General features: G+C 48.1%; 1 protein-coding gene across 5 annotated transcripts in view; it reads right to left on the bottom strand.

The window, feature by feature from the left end:
• Nucleotides 1-16016, bottom strand: part of LOC139179657 (liprin-alpha-1-like) — a 37761-nt gene that overhangs the window by 5848 nt on the left and 15897 nt on the right. Inside the window, exons 1-6 of one of the 5 annotated variants that reach the window (XM_070779295.1) lie at nucleotides 8787-9031; nucleotides 7502-7597; nucleotides 6866-7030; nucleotides 5664-5765; nucleotides 5221-5442; nucleotides 1800-1931 (exon numbers count right to left, since the gene is read on the bottom strand). In XM_070779295.1, coding sequence (XP_070635396.1) covers nucleotides 1800-1931; nucleotides 5221-5442; nucleotides 5664-5765; nucleotides 6866-7030; nucleotides 7502-7597; nucleotides 8787-8903 — 834 coding nt within the window. In that variant the 5' untranslated portion in view covers nucleotides 8904-9031. Of the gene's footprint in view, nucleotides 1-1799; nucleotides 1932-5220; nucleotides 5443-5663; nucleotides 5766-6865; nucleotides 7031-7501; nucleotides 7598-8786; nucleotides 9032-16016 lie in introns of those variants that run through there. The other 4 variants (XM_070779296.1, XM_070779300.1, XM_070779297.1 and 1 more) reach the window with 4 other exon arrangements.

Genomic DNA, 16016 nt, shown 5'->3' with positions numbered 1-16016 from the left:
TCTCAGGACTCGGTGATGTGAGCCTCCACCAACACCCTTTCCTGATGCGCCTTCTGTTGCAGGGCAACTGCGGTTCTCCTGTCTAGAGGCAGCCATCCTACACACACACCGTATCTGGACCAGCGGTTTGGCATGTGGGACTCCAGCGCCACGTCCGAGGCAAGCAGGCTCCACACCTGGGTGCCGTGCCTTCAGTTTCATGGGCCCCGGGCTGGCACCCCTAGGTTTGTCTGAGGGGCAGTTGGGAGGTCCACCTGTATCCCAAGCAGCTCCCCGGACTGGCTGGTCAGAGCAACAAGCAGCCTCTTTGAATGTGGGGAAGCCCTGGCTCCTACCCACTGCCTATGGGCGACGACCTCTGACCCTGCTCCCAAGGAGGTGGGTGCCCGGATCAGCAGATGGGGCCACACAGGCACACACTCGATGCCAGAGACGGGAGTGGTAGAGAAAGGCAGTGTTGGCCCCCGCCCAAGCCACGTCTCCTGCCCAGACGCCGCCTCCCTGTCAGCACAGGCACCCGCTGCAGCTCCTTGTTCTTTGCCTCCAGTTGGGCCTCCATCTGGCGCAGCCTATCCTCGATGCTGCTGTGTCTCTCTCTCCTATCGGCCAAGAACAGCGTCAGCTCCACTCACAACAACCTTGTCCTGACAGCATGCGGGCTGTGATCGCAGGGGCGGCAAGCGGGCCATGCTCTGTGCGAACGACGGGCCCTGGGTTCGCCGGGGGCACACCCGCATGCCTGCTCACACAGCCTGTGCGGTTTCGTGTGTGACACATGGCTCACGGAGGATGCTGGTGACCAGCTCGTGAGAGGAGACGTGCTCCCCGTGCCCCAGGCCCCACACCCACGGCCGCTGCGCTCCCTCCTCGGACTGCCTGTGGTGAGCCCGCGTGGGCAGCAGACAGCGGCAAACCCGAGGCACACGTTCTACCTTCCTAAGCTGGGAAGGAAGTTCGAACCGTTTAGCCTCCTGAGTGGTAGAGCTTCCGGAAGACAAAAGGTCGGACTACAAGGCCGACTGGGGATGGACAGCAGAGATGCCAGGGGAGAGGAGAAACCAAGCCTGGAGAGGAAGATCACAGGCAGAAGGGTGCCCCCTGGCGGCTGTTAGTGACCCTGCTCTGGGAGGGTCTGTGAGCACCGGACACCGGCGGCCTCCCGCGACGTGATGGCCCCTCGGCGCTCACTGAGCTCCTGGCAAGGCTTCCGACAGCCGAGTCAGCACAGATCCGGCCCGACTCTCTATGTTCAGCCAGTGCCCACTGGCAGCGCAGGGCAACACCTTTCCCGTCAGAAGGACAGGGTGGCTGGCTGGCTGGCAATGGGGTCGGTGCCCCCAGCAGCGCCACCCGCGGGCTCCTGGGGACGGCGAGTGGGGAGTGGGGCCTCGGGTCTGCACGTGCCCTGCTGGGACTTCTTTAACAAGTGTTTGGATAACAACTTAAAACTGTGTTCATTACAGAGCTATTTTGGCCATCTCTTAAACGAGAATGGGATTTTTCTAGGTCTCTATCCTGCTAGGCTTTGAGTGGCTGACTGAACTCTGAGCAGCAGTGACTCGGAGCTGAAGCATCCTAGGGACACACAGAACTCGGAACAAAACTGGAGGGAAATTAACGTAGGGATGACGCAGAAGTGGGGCGTGCCTGACACTCAGGGAGCGCTCCCATCTCAGACGGGCAGCACGACCCCCACATCTGTGCTCCTGTGTGGACTGAGCAGCACGGGCAGGGGCGCGGTGGGAGAGCAGGGGAACAGGCCCTCCCTGTGCCCGCCCCCCAGGGACCCAGAGCAGCACCTTGGAGAGCGAGGCCACCCTCTGCGCCTGCTCCGCCTCCACCTCGGGCAGCGTCTCTGCCCTCCGCAGTCTCTGCTGCAGCTTCTCTACCAGCTCCAGGCGCTCCTGCAACCTGCGGTTCTTATCCTCTGTCTACAAAGGGAGAGCAGAGGATCAACACAGGCCGAGAGGTGTAGCCACTGTGGCTTTAAGTAAGCTGAGACAAAACCTAAATGCACGTGTCTAGTGGATTCATTCTGTTTCGGAAGCTCCCTCAGGGTATATTTTCTCTCAGTGTTCCTGGGCTTGGTCTCAGTGAGCAGAACGCCTCCTGCCAGAGTATTTGCTTTTCCTAAACATTCCCCAAGGACATCTTAAAAAAAAAAAGAAAGTTCTTCTATATTAAAGAAGATCTGTAGAATCTTATTCATTCTTATTGACAAGTTAAGGGAAGAAGGGTTCACTACAGACCCTTCTTAAAACATCAGCAGAATCATCATTTAGAGAGAACCCTACCGACCGCAGATGGCTACGGGCGTGTAAGCCAAAATATGGCTTTCATCTTCTCTGAAATACAGACCTGATAAGAGCATGCCTGGTGAAATGCCAGTCAACTAGTATTTGTAAATGCACGATTATTCTTTTAACAGATCTTCTTACTCTGAAAAACTTTCAATGTAGAACATTTAGACAGATTCTTTTTTAAAAAAGAAAAAAATTAAACTATCTATAAGCTCAGGTTCCTGAGAGGTTAGCATTTGTTTCTAAGCAGCTTTCTTACTTTTTCTGTGTGCGTATTCCTCTATGTACGTACACAAACAATATGCTATGCTTTAAAACCCGCAGAAAACAATAGCATATGGTACATAGTATTTTCTGATCTGCCTTTTACAGCCATTATTTTGTATATCGTGATGCTTTTAATTAGCATTCCCCATCATACTTTTCAATGGCTTTCTAGTATTTTATTTTTGTGGTGGGGACAATGATACACTTTGGCACACACCAGACTGACTCACTTTGTTTTGGAGAAGCCAGATTTGGTTTTCCTGGTTAAGTCCTGATTATCTGAGACCACTCGGGAACAGGAGCGAGTAAGGCTCACCACACCACAGGAAGTACAAACCCTAATCAGACCGGAGCTCTAACCCTGCCTTTTGTCACAGTGACCCCAGTTACCAACAGGCAACCAGCTGCCGTGAAGTTGCCTGCTGCTCTCTACTCTTTCGGTAAAAACTCTAACAAGCCAACAGATTCACCTTCAAGTAAAACAAGAGTCAGGAATGGAATTCCACAAAATGGTTAAACCAAGTCCCAAATAATTCAAACATGTAAGTTTGCAGTCACCCACAATTTTTTAAAAATGTATTTCCTTCCAGTACAGCTGATTTACCATGATGTACATCCACACTTTTGAACACAGTATTTTAGGGTCATAAGAACTTTACACTGGGACTTGATTTCCAATGTGGGAGTCACATGAAAAGATCTTTACCTTCCTTCCTCAGTAATTCACTACTATAAAAGTCAGACACAGTTCATAAAAGCCATTACCTGTCTATGCCTAGAATCCTTATTTGCAATTTCATTTTCAAGTTTATTACTGATGTCGTCCTAAGTTTCAAATCAAATATAAAGTTAACGTCCTCAGAATAAAAGTCCTAGACACGGCAGTTTTCTCGGACGTGAGCAAAAATGAGCCTATCCCAAAGGTCACGATTGGCACCCATCTGTCTTAACGTTCTGTCCAGCCACTTGGTTTACCAAGCTTCTTTTCTACATAATAAACCCAAACAGCAAACGAAAAGTATACTAAACTACCCTGTTATTGCAAGAATTCCAGGAGGGAAGGTATCTGGCATGAAGTCAGGACCTCTGTCTGCTATACCATACAGGCGGGCTTGACCCAGAACAAGGAGGGACCTTCAACAGATCCAATGGGGAGCTCTGAGGCTCGTTAACTCGAGTGAAAGTTGGAAAAGTCTCATGCAATTTCCTCAGAATTAAAGTAGAATATTAACGAGTGGAAACAGAAGTCAAATTGTACACAACTGGGAGCAGCCTTCTCAAGCCTAGTTCTTCAAAAGCAGAGTTACACCACATGGATGAAACGCTCAAACCAGGACCAGAACTTGCTGCTGGTGCAACTCCTGTGCGCCACTTCAAAATCCACTTCAGGTCCCTCCCTGGTCACTAAGTAACCAATGTGGGCAAAGTCCTAACTTTAAAAGTGAAAGGTCTTGAAAACGCGTTTTCTAGAATTCTATACGTATTAAACTCTGCCACCTAATCTCCTGTTGCCAAAGAGTAGTGTGAATAGCTTATGCAAACCTGTGCAAATATTTCTGTTTTGAGTTCTCACACAGAATTACTCACACCAAGCTACTAAACAAGTACACCTGCTGTACCACATGTTGGAGGGGTTCTCTCTGAGACGGTCTCACGGGGGAGGGGTGGGCCGGGTGAGTGCTGTCTGTCTGTGCACAGAGGAGAGGCGAGGCTCACAGGAAGAGGCCTGAGTCCCCAGCACTTTCTGTTTTCACAGTGACCGCTAGGGAGTTTCTCATAAATCAGGACACCCGCAGACATGACCGCCAGAGACATCACAATTCCACATGGTTACACAGCTCGGGCCTGAGGATCTGAGGGTGAGCAAACACCACTCGACTTGTCTGACCGCCGGTATCACTGTCACACATCCCTTCAAGGAGCGGAACCTCAGAAAACTCGAGAAGATGGCCAGGCAAGCTGCCTCAGCAGAGCCCACACAGCATGCTCCCATCTCTCCAAGAGAACAGGCTCCACAGGTGTCACCAGACTCGCCTGAGTGAATCAGAAGCAAATTTCAGCATCATCAGGAACACATTCGACAGGCAGTAGCGGGGGGCGGGGGGCGGGGATGAACTGGGAGACTCGGGTTGACATATATACAGCACTGATACTACACATAAAGTCAACGAGTGAGGACCTAGTGTACAGCACAGGGAAGTCTGCTCAGTGCTCTGTGGTGAAGCAAATGGGCAGGAAATCTAAGAGAGACAGATACGTAAATAGATAGATGACTGATTCACTTTGCTGTACAGCAGAAATTGACACAGCAGTGTAAAGCAACTATACGCCAATAAATGAATGAATGGATGAATGAATTTTTAAAAAAGGAACACAGTGGGCCCCCTAGAACTTGTGGAAATGAGGAGCCCACACCCAGGGTGCGGCACAGCGTCAGGGCTGCCCTCATGTTGGTCCACTGCCAATGGACCGCCTGGACCAGGCCTCTTCTGCCCCAGAGACCTCGATGCGGAGGCAGGGAGGCAGCCAGTTGTGGTCTCTCCAGTGCTCTGCTCTTACTCACGCAGCCATCCCAAGGCTGAGATCCCCGGGAGAACAAGAAACCCACATTCCACCTCAGGACAACAGACACAGCTGCAGTCAAGTCACTCACTTCGCGGACGTCTCGCTCGAGTTTTCTGTTTATGTCCTTGGACTTGAGGAGGTCCTTCCTGGCCGTGTCCAGGTCCTCCTCCAGATGTTTCACGTGGGCAGAGAGGGCTGCCAGGCGCTCCTCCATCTGGCTCTGCTCCCGCAACTGCCTCTCTATGATTTCCTGGAGCTTCATCTTCTTAACCACGTCTTCCTTGTGGCTTAGAGAGCCGTCGGAGGGTCTCTAAGGGGGAAAGGAAGCCTTACACAGCCTGGTTTTGGGAGGGAGGAACACAGTACTTCCGGGCAATCTGTGAGGTCAAAACTGCCTTCTGCGCTCTGGGAGCTCACAGGACCCTCGTGGCCACTCAGACCTACATGGTGCATCGGTGAGAGGTCCCAACAGCCCCGCACAGACTGGATGGTAAGACGAGAACCAGACAGAGAGCGAGACCAAGGACTTGCCTTTCTATTGGCGCTTGGCATGTTTTCTTGCTCATGATGTACATCAAGCACCCTGTCCGTTAGTATCTTTTCCTGGTTATTCTCCTCTGAAAGAATCATCTGCTAAAACCAAAAAAAATTGAATCAGAGTAAAGAAATCAGTAAAGACAGCCCAACTCCACCTGGAAAACTCAACTCTAAACTGAAAACACAACATAAAAAGAAAATACATGGTGATGCTATCCATCCCGAATACCACCAGGTGATTAGAGTCAGAATTTGTCTTCTACTGGACAAAGGGGTACTTAAGAGATCCTGCAACTCTGAGCCACAAGTCTAGTTTACTAGTCATTAAAATAACCCTGGTGGGCGGGTCCTCAATCAGAAAGATAAATAACATCTGATGCCCACCACTACAGCCTTCATTCTTTTTTAAAATGAAAGGATTCAAATGACAAACCCTTCACGGAAATTACACAAAGACTGATCAAACTTACCTCTTTATGTGTGGCACCTAATTCTTCTTCTAACAAACTACACCTTTCGAGTGCTACTCATAATCACGCTCTCAACTCAAATAAAAGGGGCCGAGTCACTGTGTGTTGATGTGTGTATATACGTTAGTACACTTCTTAGTGTATACTCACCCTAATACATGGATACTGTCACAGAATACCTTGAATGTCTCTCATTGATCTTAACGTCAAGAGAATCTGCTTGTTAACAGCTTTAAATTCTAAGTTTGAGACAACAAAATGTTCTCCTAAATTATTTATTACCCAGTTTTTAACTGCAAATTGATATACAGAATATAATAAATCTTGAGACATTCATGCCAACTAATACTTTTTAACTGGGGGCTTCCCAGGTGGCTCAGTGGTAAAGAATCCGCCTGCCAATGCGAGAGGGCAGGTTCGATCCCTGGGTCAGGAAGATTCCCTGGAGTAGAAGATGGCCACCCACTCCAGTATTTATGACTGGGAAGCCCCATGAAGAGAGGAGCATGGTGGGCTACAGTCCACAGGCTTGCAAAGATTCGGACACGACTGAGCATGTATGCAGGCAACGCTTTTTAACCATATAAAACTCTGAATTCTTACAGAAAAAAAATGTATATACAAGAATTCAAGACGCTCAAAAGTCAACTAGTTACATAAACATGTGCATCATCCGCCTAACAAGGCAGCAAGTGTACAAATCCAGGACGGCCGGATGGCTGGTACCTTCTCGTCCAGGGCCTTGTGGTGTTCAAAGAGCAATTTCAGCGCCCTGAGCACCTCCACCTCACTCCTCATGCCGGCTGGGGACTGCGCCTGCCGCTTGCCTGCTGTCATCCCGACGGGTGGAATATATCGCGAAACCAGGCACTCCAGGTGCTCCAGCAGCAGCTGCAGGGCAGGGCCAAAGGAACACCTTCAACCTCATGCTCGAACTCCGGGCTGATAACTCCTCTCAGCCTCACGCTATAGCTGGAAACATGCTAAGGCACGTCGGAATCCTGCCAGTTCAGTCGAAAGTTAGAGTGGACTTCCCCAGGGGCCCAGTAGTTAAGACTCCACACTTCTTCAAGGATCATGGGTTTTAACCCCTGGTTGGGGAACTAAAATCCCACACAAAGTGTAGCATGGACAAAAATGTAAGTTAAGAGAACTCCCCCCTCATATGTACTAAAATTACATTAGCTCTCATCAGAAATTTGAAGCAAGGTATGAGAACCCAGAACTTGATCCACCCTGGTCTGTTCAGTGGGAAGATGTGGAAAATGACTTGAAAATCAGACAAAGTTTAAAGACAGCACACGGAGGCCAGCGGTGACCCCCGCGGGGCAAATGTCAACACGTGAGAATCCCCCTACTGACCCTGGTGTTGTTTCTCTCAGCTTTCAGCTGAGCGATTTCCTCTTTGCATTTGCAAAGCTGCTCCCTGTAGGTGTATTCTTCGGGAGTTGGAAATTCCTAGAAAACAGTTAAAGGAGAAACTAAATGCAAACATAAATTAAAAAGAGAGCGAGACTGTGAAGACTGACCCTGTCAAGTCTCTCCAGGCTCCACACAAAGGATCTCCATGCCCCTCCAGAGAAGAGGGGTCCACTGACCCCAAGACCACACAGACCACCACAACTCAGACCGGCCTTCAGCCTCCACCTCGACCTGGCAGGCACGCGGCAGGAGAGAACCTGGAATCCAAGCCTGCCTTCTCAAGACCCAGGGACATTTGAGAAACTTTCCAAAACGTAAACCTAACAACAAAGTGGATAAAGAGATTCTTAAACGACACACAGACCTGGAGCCACTGGGGAAAGTGAAGAAAAAAAGGAAGGTCTACAAGGCCACGAGGCTTTGGAGTGTTCCTCTGGGAAAAAGGCGGATGGCACCTCAAAGCCATCTGTTAGCCTCACTCCACAGAAGCCACCCAGTCATTCAATCAACTGGTTAAAATGTTAAATTTATGTTATATGTACTTTACCACAATTTGCATGCATGCGGGGCCGTCCACGTGGTGAACTTGCTCAAACTGAACCACACGGAGTCTTTCGTTCTTCTATTTTTCTTTGCAGAAATTAAAACAATCCTGTGCTACGTATCCACTACTACATACTGAGTATTCAGCACCCAGAACAGTGCCCAGCACTTGTAAGAGGCACGTAGTAGACATGTGTAGCTATGAGGGTGTATGTCATACACGTAAGCAGTAGGTACCTGTCATTAAAATACTGGACACACTGGTCTGTGCTTTGTAACATGGGAGACATTAACGGGCTTAGCCGTTCTGCTTCAAGGACTGACTCTCTAGCTCGATCCTCATGCCCCAGAGATTCCTCCAGCCCGTATATCCTTTCTTTGCAAGAAGGGAGACATTAAGGGCCTTACCCTTTCTGCTTCAAGGACTGACTCTATAGCTCAGTCCATGTGCCCCAGTGACTTCTCCAGCCAGTGTTTGCCTTCTTGTGGGGCCCCCGCCCATCCTCCATGCAGCAACTGCACAACCTCTTACAAGGTAAAGCTGCTGGGGTCGATCCTGCCCACTAAGGCCAGAATGCCCTGGCCGGCAGGGCCCACAACCATGCTAACAAAATGAAACACAACCCCAATGCTTCGCCGGGTGAGGGCCAATCTGACGGGCCCAGCCCCCGGCTGCTCTCACCTCAGGCCGCTCTGCTTCCAGGACGTGGGCCGAGGCCAAGTCCTTCCTAGTCTTCGCCTTTGCCTTGGGGTTGCAGCGCTGGAATAACGCCCAAAGGCGGGCCCTTCTGCGACCCATCCTCGCAGATAGGGGCAGCCCCCGACTCGGGGGCAACCGCTGTTTCACGGTAGGATACCTCGGCTACCGAGCTATCACCACCAATCTCACACTACGACTACCACTCTCACACACACTGCTCTCACACACCACTCTCACACACACCGTTCTCACACTATGACCACTGCTCTCACACTATGACCACCAAATGGCATGAAGGCTCCACCTCCAGCACATCTCCCAGGAGCCCAGAACTGGAACCCACTCGGTCACAAGAGGCTCCGTGGCAACAGGGGGGCTGGGCTCAGGTCCACTGTCAAGGGTGCAGAGAGGGGGGAGGGGCTGCCAAAAAGACAACAATTGAGTGTGGAGTGCAGGAGAAGGCAGGCTGTGCCCACAGCTCAGGCCCCCTGTCAAACACGACCCTGCAAGGTACTGGGTCACAGTCGAACCAACCAGTATAAACTCCTTCAGAAACCACCACCCCTGGGAATGAGCACGTCTTCTAAGTGGGCTTCTGCCCCCTCTACCCCCCAAACAAGCCTCCAGTGAGGCTACTGAAAGGGCAGCCCTGAACTCAAGGGCGTCCCCAGAACCCATTCAGCTGAGGAGGACTCACCATGCTAGCTGCCCCTCACTCTCACCCTGAGCTCGGTCCTCCCTGTCAGACTCCCTCACTCGAGCTCAGCAAGGGCTTGACCAACCTCACTCCAGGCACTTAAAATGAACCCACACTGGGTACAGGGGTTCATTCAACCTGCTGTGAACTCGCCCTCTTTACTTCGACCCTCGGCTGCCAGAAGACTCTGCCCCGTGGGGACTGCATGGTGGAGGTTCAGGGGTGTCCCTGCCTCGAGCCGCGACAGCCAGTGCCTCCCAGACCCCGCCTGAGTCTCCCACCCCTCTCCTGGCTCCACTCACCCTCGCGGTTCTCCACTCGCCAGGGCACAGGCCACTTGCTCCTGGCTCAGCCTGGACCTCTGCTGTCATTTGAGGACCTCGGTCCACAGGGTGCTTGGGGTCCTATATCCACCCATCTCAGCAATTGCACACTCTGGGAGAGACAGGGTACAGTTTGGGGTCCTGCCCGCAGTTCACCCTGAACACGTTCTCTTTTTTTAGCTTTATCTACTGGAGTTCTCTGAGATGTGTTCTTAAAACATCAACTGTTGCTTTCAAAAAGACTGTAAGGTCACTGTGCTCAACTTTACGAATAAAATCTTCATTTTCCACCTTAAAGTGAAACTGGAGGGAAGACTAAAAGCAGTCATTTTTTCAAACTGAAAAAGAAAACCCACATGTGACCATGTCACAGAATACAGGTCACGTAACCCCTCCCTCCTCAGCCTTGGCCTCCACCACCAGCAGCCCGGCATTGCAAGGCCTGCCCTGGGCCGGCAGGGGCAAGGGCAGAGGGGAGACCGGCTCCTCTGTCTCCAGGCCGCGTGGGCCGCCTGCTCCACCTCCTTCCCAAGTTCACGTGGCACTGAAACAGCCCAGGCAAGCTGGGGACTCTGACCAGAAACACAACCATGGGTACCAAGCAAGGACCCCTGGTTCTTGTTTTCCCTGGTATCAAATAAACTTGATCAAGACAATTACTGTGACTGTTACATGTGGCTTCAGATGACAGAAGACCCCCCCTCCCCCAGGGTGTCTCCACTTCCAGTGACAGACGCAAGCATCTTGTAGGTCAGCCTACCAAGAGCTAGAAAAGCTAAATAAGGTTTAAAAGAGGTCCTTAGGCAGCCACAATCCAAGATTTCAAACAAAAGCGAAGCTTGGTGAGGGAGCTGGAGACTGAGAGGGCCGCTCGTTCCCTCGGGGCATCTGAGCAAAGCTGACTCTCTGAAGAAAAGGAAGGGAAAAAGTCAAGCAGAGGGGGCTGGCTAACACAGCTCTGGAGGGTTCCTTGGGCTGTGGAGACAAAAAGTCAAGTGCAGGCCTGACGAGTCAGTCCGGATGTCAGAAAACGTACCCAACACTCTGCCCAAACCGGCTGAGCGCTGACTATCAGTCACCTCGTGGTGCTCAGGAGAGACGGTGGGCTTCAGGACCTGCCGAGAACGCGGGGCCCTGGGAGGCACCCCAGGCTTCCAGACACTGGAGACACTGGAAAGCTCCTCCCTGGGGTCGGGGGGGAAGGTGGGTGAAGGCTGCTGAGACTGAGCTTAAAAGGACCCCCAAGCCTCAAGTCCCTCAGGCCCTGAGTGAACAGACAGCTCTGTCCCCACTGGAGGTCTGCGTCAGAGGAAACTCTGAAGAAGGCAGCATCACTCAGAACCTCTAGGGTTTTCCAAACATAATGTCCAACATGCAACCAAAGAAGCAAAAGAGGGTGTAACAACAAACAGGACCAAGAGAAAAAGAACTGAACCAGATCCAGAGATATGAGATATATATCAACGTATCAGAGGTATGCTAGAGGTATCAGATGCAAATGTCACCTGTTCAAAAATATACTTGACAAAAGGAAAAATTTCTGAGAATCAAAACCAATCTAGAACTTTACAATAACAGTGACTGAATTTAAGAACTCAGTCTCTGGCCTTAACATCAGATTGGACGTAGCTGACGAGACGATCAGTGAACTGAAGGATGGATCGGTTACAATATATATATAAGAGGGAAAAGGGATAGAATGTATTGAAGGAATCTGTTGTTAAACTATGTTGTTAAAAACTATAAATGGGGACCCTCATGGTGGAGAAAAGACAGAAAGGGGAATAAGAAATGCCTCCAGGGAGGAGGGAGGAGCCAAGATGGCGGAGGAGTAGGACGGGGAGAACACTTTCTCCCCCACAAATTCATCAAAAGAGCATTTAAACGTCGAGTAAATTCCACAAAACAACTTCTGAATGCCGGCAGAGGACATCAGGCACCCAGAAAAGCAACCCAACTCTTCGAAAGGAGGTAGGAAAAAATATTAAAAACAAAAAAAAAGAGACAAAAGAGGGAGGGACGGAGTTCCGTCCCGGGAAGGGAATCTTAAAAAGAGAGAAGTTTCCAAACATCAGGAAACCTTCTCACTGCCGAATCTGTGCCGAGCTTTGGAAGCACAGAGGGCAACATAACAGGGAGAAAAAAATAAATAAACAATTAAAACTCGCAGATTGCGAGCCCTACGGTAACTCCCCCAGCAGAGAAGCAGCGCAGACGCCTGCATCCGCCATTAGCAAACTGGGGCTGGGCAGGGAGGCGCGGCGTGGGCTGCATTGCTGAGAGTAAGAATCTGGCCTGAATACCCTGAGCGCTATCTGAGCGAAATAATTTGGGCTAGCAAACCAGACTGTGGGATACCTACCACGCGAAAAGCCAGCCCTAACCTAAGACCGCCAGGCCCGCGCACGGAACAAAGGACTGAACAGAGATAGCCGGCTGCAGACCTTCCCCCTCCGGTGACAGGCAGCCAGAGCCGGAAGGGGGCAATCGCAGCCCCAGAGAGACATTATCTATAAAATTGTAAGCAGGCTTCTTTGCTAACTAAAACTTCTTGGGGGTCTGGACGGTCAACATCTGCCTGAGAAGGTGCGCCGGTTTTACATCCAGATAACCGAGTGGCGGGGAGGCGATAAGTCGCAGCATTGGCGCTCGCCTGGGAAGAGCAAATTGGCGCTCAGACCTGGGAAGAGCACAAAACGCAGGCCCAACTGAGTCTGCGCCTCTGAGGACTACCCGAGTGCCTGAACCTGAGCGGCTTGGACCTGGGAGGTGCATGCAGCCCAGGGCCAGCCTCGGATTGTTCCCGGCGGAACAACCTAGAGTCCGAGCAGTGTGGACAGGGAGGCTACACGCGCCGTGAGCAGGGGCAGACCCAGGGTGGCTGAGGCACTGCGAGCCCACGCCAGTGTTATTTGTTTGCAGCATCCCTCCCTCCCCACAGCGCGACTGAACAAGTAAGCCTAAAAAAAAAAAAAAAAAAGTGTCCTCCACCGTGCCCTTTGAGTCAGGGCGGAAACCAGATACTGAAGAGACTAGCAAACAGAAGAAGATATAACAGAGGGAAACGCCTTGGAAGCTATAGGCAATAGATCAAAACCCTGTGGATACTACGGACTACATAGGAAGGGGCCTATAGATCTTGAGAAATATAAATCTGACCAAGAAACTAGCCAAAAATGAACTGAACCCACAACACCCACAAAAAAAAAAAAAAAAAACAAACAAAAAAGTCCTAGATATATTTTTATTATTTTTACGATCATTCTTTCTTTTATTTTAATTAAAAAAAAAATTTTAAGTCCTCTTTTGTTCCTTTAATTTTCACTTTTATAACCTATTACTTTGCAAAAAAAAAAAAAAAAAAAGACCCTATTTTTTTCTTCTTCAGCAAACTTCATATATATATATTTTATAATTTTTTGACCTTGTTTTTTTTGTTTGTTTGTTTTTGTTTTTTTCTTCTTTTCTTTAACATTGTATTTTTGAAATTCCAAACTCTACTCTAGATTTTTAATTTTCGCTTTTTGGTATATGTTATCAATTTTGTACCTATAGTTTTTTTTTATATAATTTCTGTGACTTTTTTTTTTTTTCTTCTTCTCTGTTTCTTTCTCTTCTTCTTTTATATAACATTGTATATCTGAAATTCCAAACTTTACTCTAGATTTTTAATTTATGCTTTTTGGTATTTGATATCAATTTTGTACCTGTATTTTCTTTATAATTTTTGTGACATTGTTCGTATTTGTTTGTTTGTTTTCTCTCTTTATTTTTCTTCTTCTTTTTTTTTTTTTTAACATTGTATTTTTGAAATTCCAAACTCTACTCTAGATTTTTAATTTTTGCTTTCTGGTATTAGTTATCAATTTTGTACCTGTACTTTCTTTATAATTTTCGCGACCTTGTTTGTTTTTGTTTGTTCGTTTTTTCTCTCTTTCTTTTCCTTCTTCTTTTCTTTAACATCGTATTTTTGAAATTCCAAACTCTACTCTAGATTTTTAATTTTTGCTTTTATGTATTTGTTACCAATTTTGTACCTTTAAGGACCCAATCTTCAGGACCCATTTTTCACTAGGGAGTGAGATTACTGGCTTGACTGCTCTCTCTCCCTTTGGACCCTCCTTTTTCTCCACCAGGTCGCCTGTGTCTCCTCCCTAACCCCTCTCTACTCTACCCAACTCTGTGAATTTCTGTGTGTTCCAGACGGTGGAGAACACTTAGGGAACTGATTACTGGCTGGATCTGTCTCCCTCCTTTTCATTCCCCCCTTTTATCCTTCTGGCCACCTCTGTTACCTTCCTCCTTCTTCTCTTCTCTGTATAACCCCGTGAACATCTCTGAGTGGTCCAGTTGTGGAGTGCACATAAGGAAGTGACTACTGGCTAGCCCACTCTCTCCACTATTGATTCACCTCATCTCATTTGGGTCACCTCTAACTCCCTCCTCCCTCTTCTCTTCTCCATGTAACCCTGTGAACCTCTCTGAGTGACCCTCACTGTAGAGAAACTTATCATCTTTAATGTAGATGTTTTATCAATGGTGCTGTATAGAAGGAGAAGTTTTGAAACTACTGTAAAAATAAGACGATAATCGGAAGCAGGAGACTTAAGTCCAAACCCTGACTCCAGGGAACTCCTGACTCCAGGAACATTCATTCACAGGAGCTCATCAAATGCCTCCATACCGACACTGAAACCAAGCACCACACAAGGGCCAATAAGTTCCAGGGCAAGACATACTAAGCAAATTCTCCAGCAACAAAGGAACACAGCCCTGAGCTTCAAGATACAGGCTGCCCAAAGTCACCCCAAAACTATAGACATCTCATAACTCATTACTGGACATTTCATTGCACTCCAGAGAGAAGAAATACAGCTCCACCCACCAGAACACTGACACAAGCTTCCCTAACCAGGAAACCTTGACAAGCCACCTGTACAAACCCACACATAGCGAGGAAACACCACAATAAAGAGAACTCCACAAACTGCCAGAATACAGAAAGGACACCCCAAACTCAGCAATTTAAACAAGATGAAGAGACAGAGGAATACTCAGCAGATAAAGGAACAGGATAAATGCCCACCAAACCAAACAAAAGAGGAAGAGATAGGGAATCTACCTGATAAAGAATTCCGAATAATGATAGTGAAATTGATCCAAAATCTTGAAACTAAAATGGAATCACAGATAAATAGCCTGGAGACAAGGATTGAGAAGATGCAAGAAAGGTTTAACAAGGACCTAGAAGAAATAAAAAAGAGTCAATATATAATGAATAATGCAATAAGTGAAATTAAAAACACTCTGAAGGCAACAAATAGTAGAATAACAGAGGCAGAAGACAGGATTAGTGAATTAGAAGATAGAATGGTAGAAATAAATGAATCAGAGAGGATAAAAGAAAAACGAATTAAAAGAAATGAGGACAATCTCAGAGACCTCCAGGACAATATTAAACGCTACAACATTCGAATCATAGGGGTTCCAGAAGAAGAAGACAAAAAGAAAGACCATGAGAAAATACTTGAGGAGATAATAGTGGAAAACTTCCCTAAAATGGGGAAGGAAATAATCACCCAAGTCCAAGAAACCCAGAGAGTACCAAACAGGATAAACCCAAGGAGAAACACCCCAAGACACATATTAATCAAATTAACAAAGATCAAACACAAAGAACAAATATTAAAAGCAGCAAGGGAAAAACAACAAATAACACACAAGGGAATTCCCATAAGGATAACAGCTGATCTTTCAATAGAAACTCTTCAAGCCAGGAGGGAATGGCAAGACATACTTAAAATGATGAAAGAAAATAACCTACAGCCCAGATTATTGTACCCAGCAAGGATCTCATTCAAGTATGAAGGAGAAATCAAAAGCTTTTCAGACAAGCAAAAGCTGAGAGAATTCTGCACCACCAAACCAGCTCTCCAACAAATACTAAAGGATATTCTCTAGACAGGAAACACAAAAACGGTGTATAAACTCGAACCCAAAACAATAAAGTAAATGGCAACGGGAACATACTTATCAGTAATTACCTTAAACGTAAATGGGTTGAATGCCCCAACCAAAAGACAAAGACTGGCTGAATGGATACGAAAACAAGACCCCTACATATGTTGTCTACAAGAGACCCACCTCAAAACAGGGGACACATACAGACTGAAAGTGAAGGGCTGGAAAAAG

The sequence above is a fragment of the Bos indicus genome, chromosome 25, assembly GCF_029378745.1.
Source record: "Bos indicus isolate NIAB-ARS_2022 breed Sahiwal x Tharparkar chromosome 25, NIAB-ARS_B.indTharparkar_mat_pri_1.0, whole genome shotgun sequence".
In the NCBI taxonomy this organism is placed as follows: Eukaryota; Metazoa; Chordata; class Mammalia; order Artiodactyla; family Bovidae; genus Bos; species Bos indicus.
Note: the sequence above shows the minus strand (reverse complement) of the source record. Positions and strands in the feature narration are given on the sequence as shown.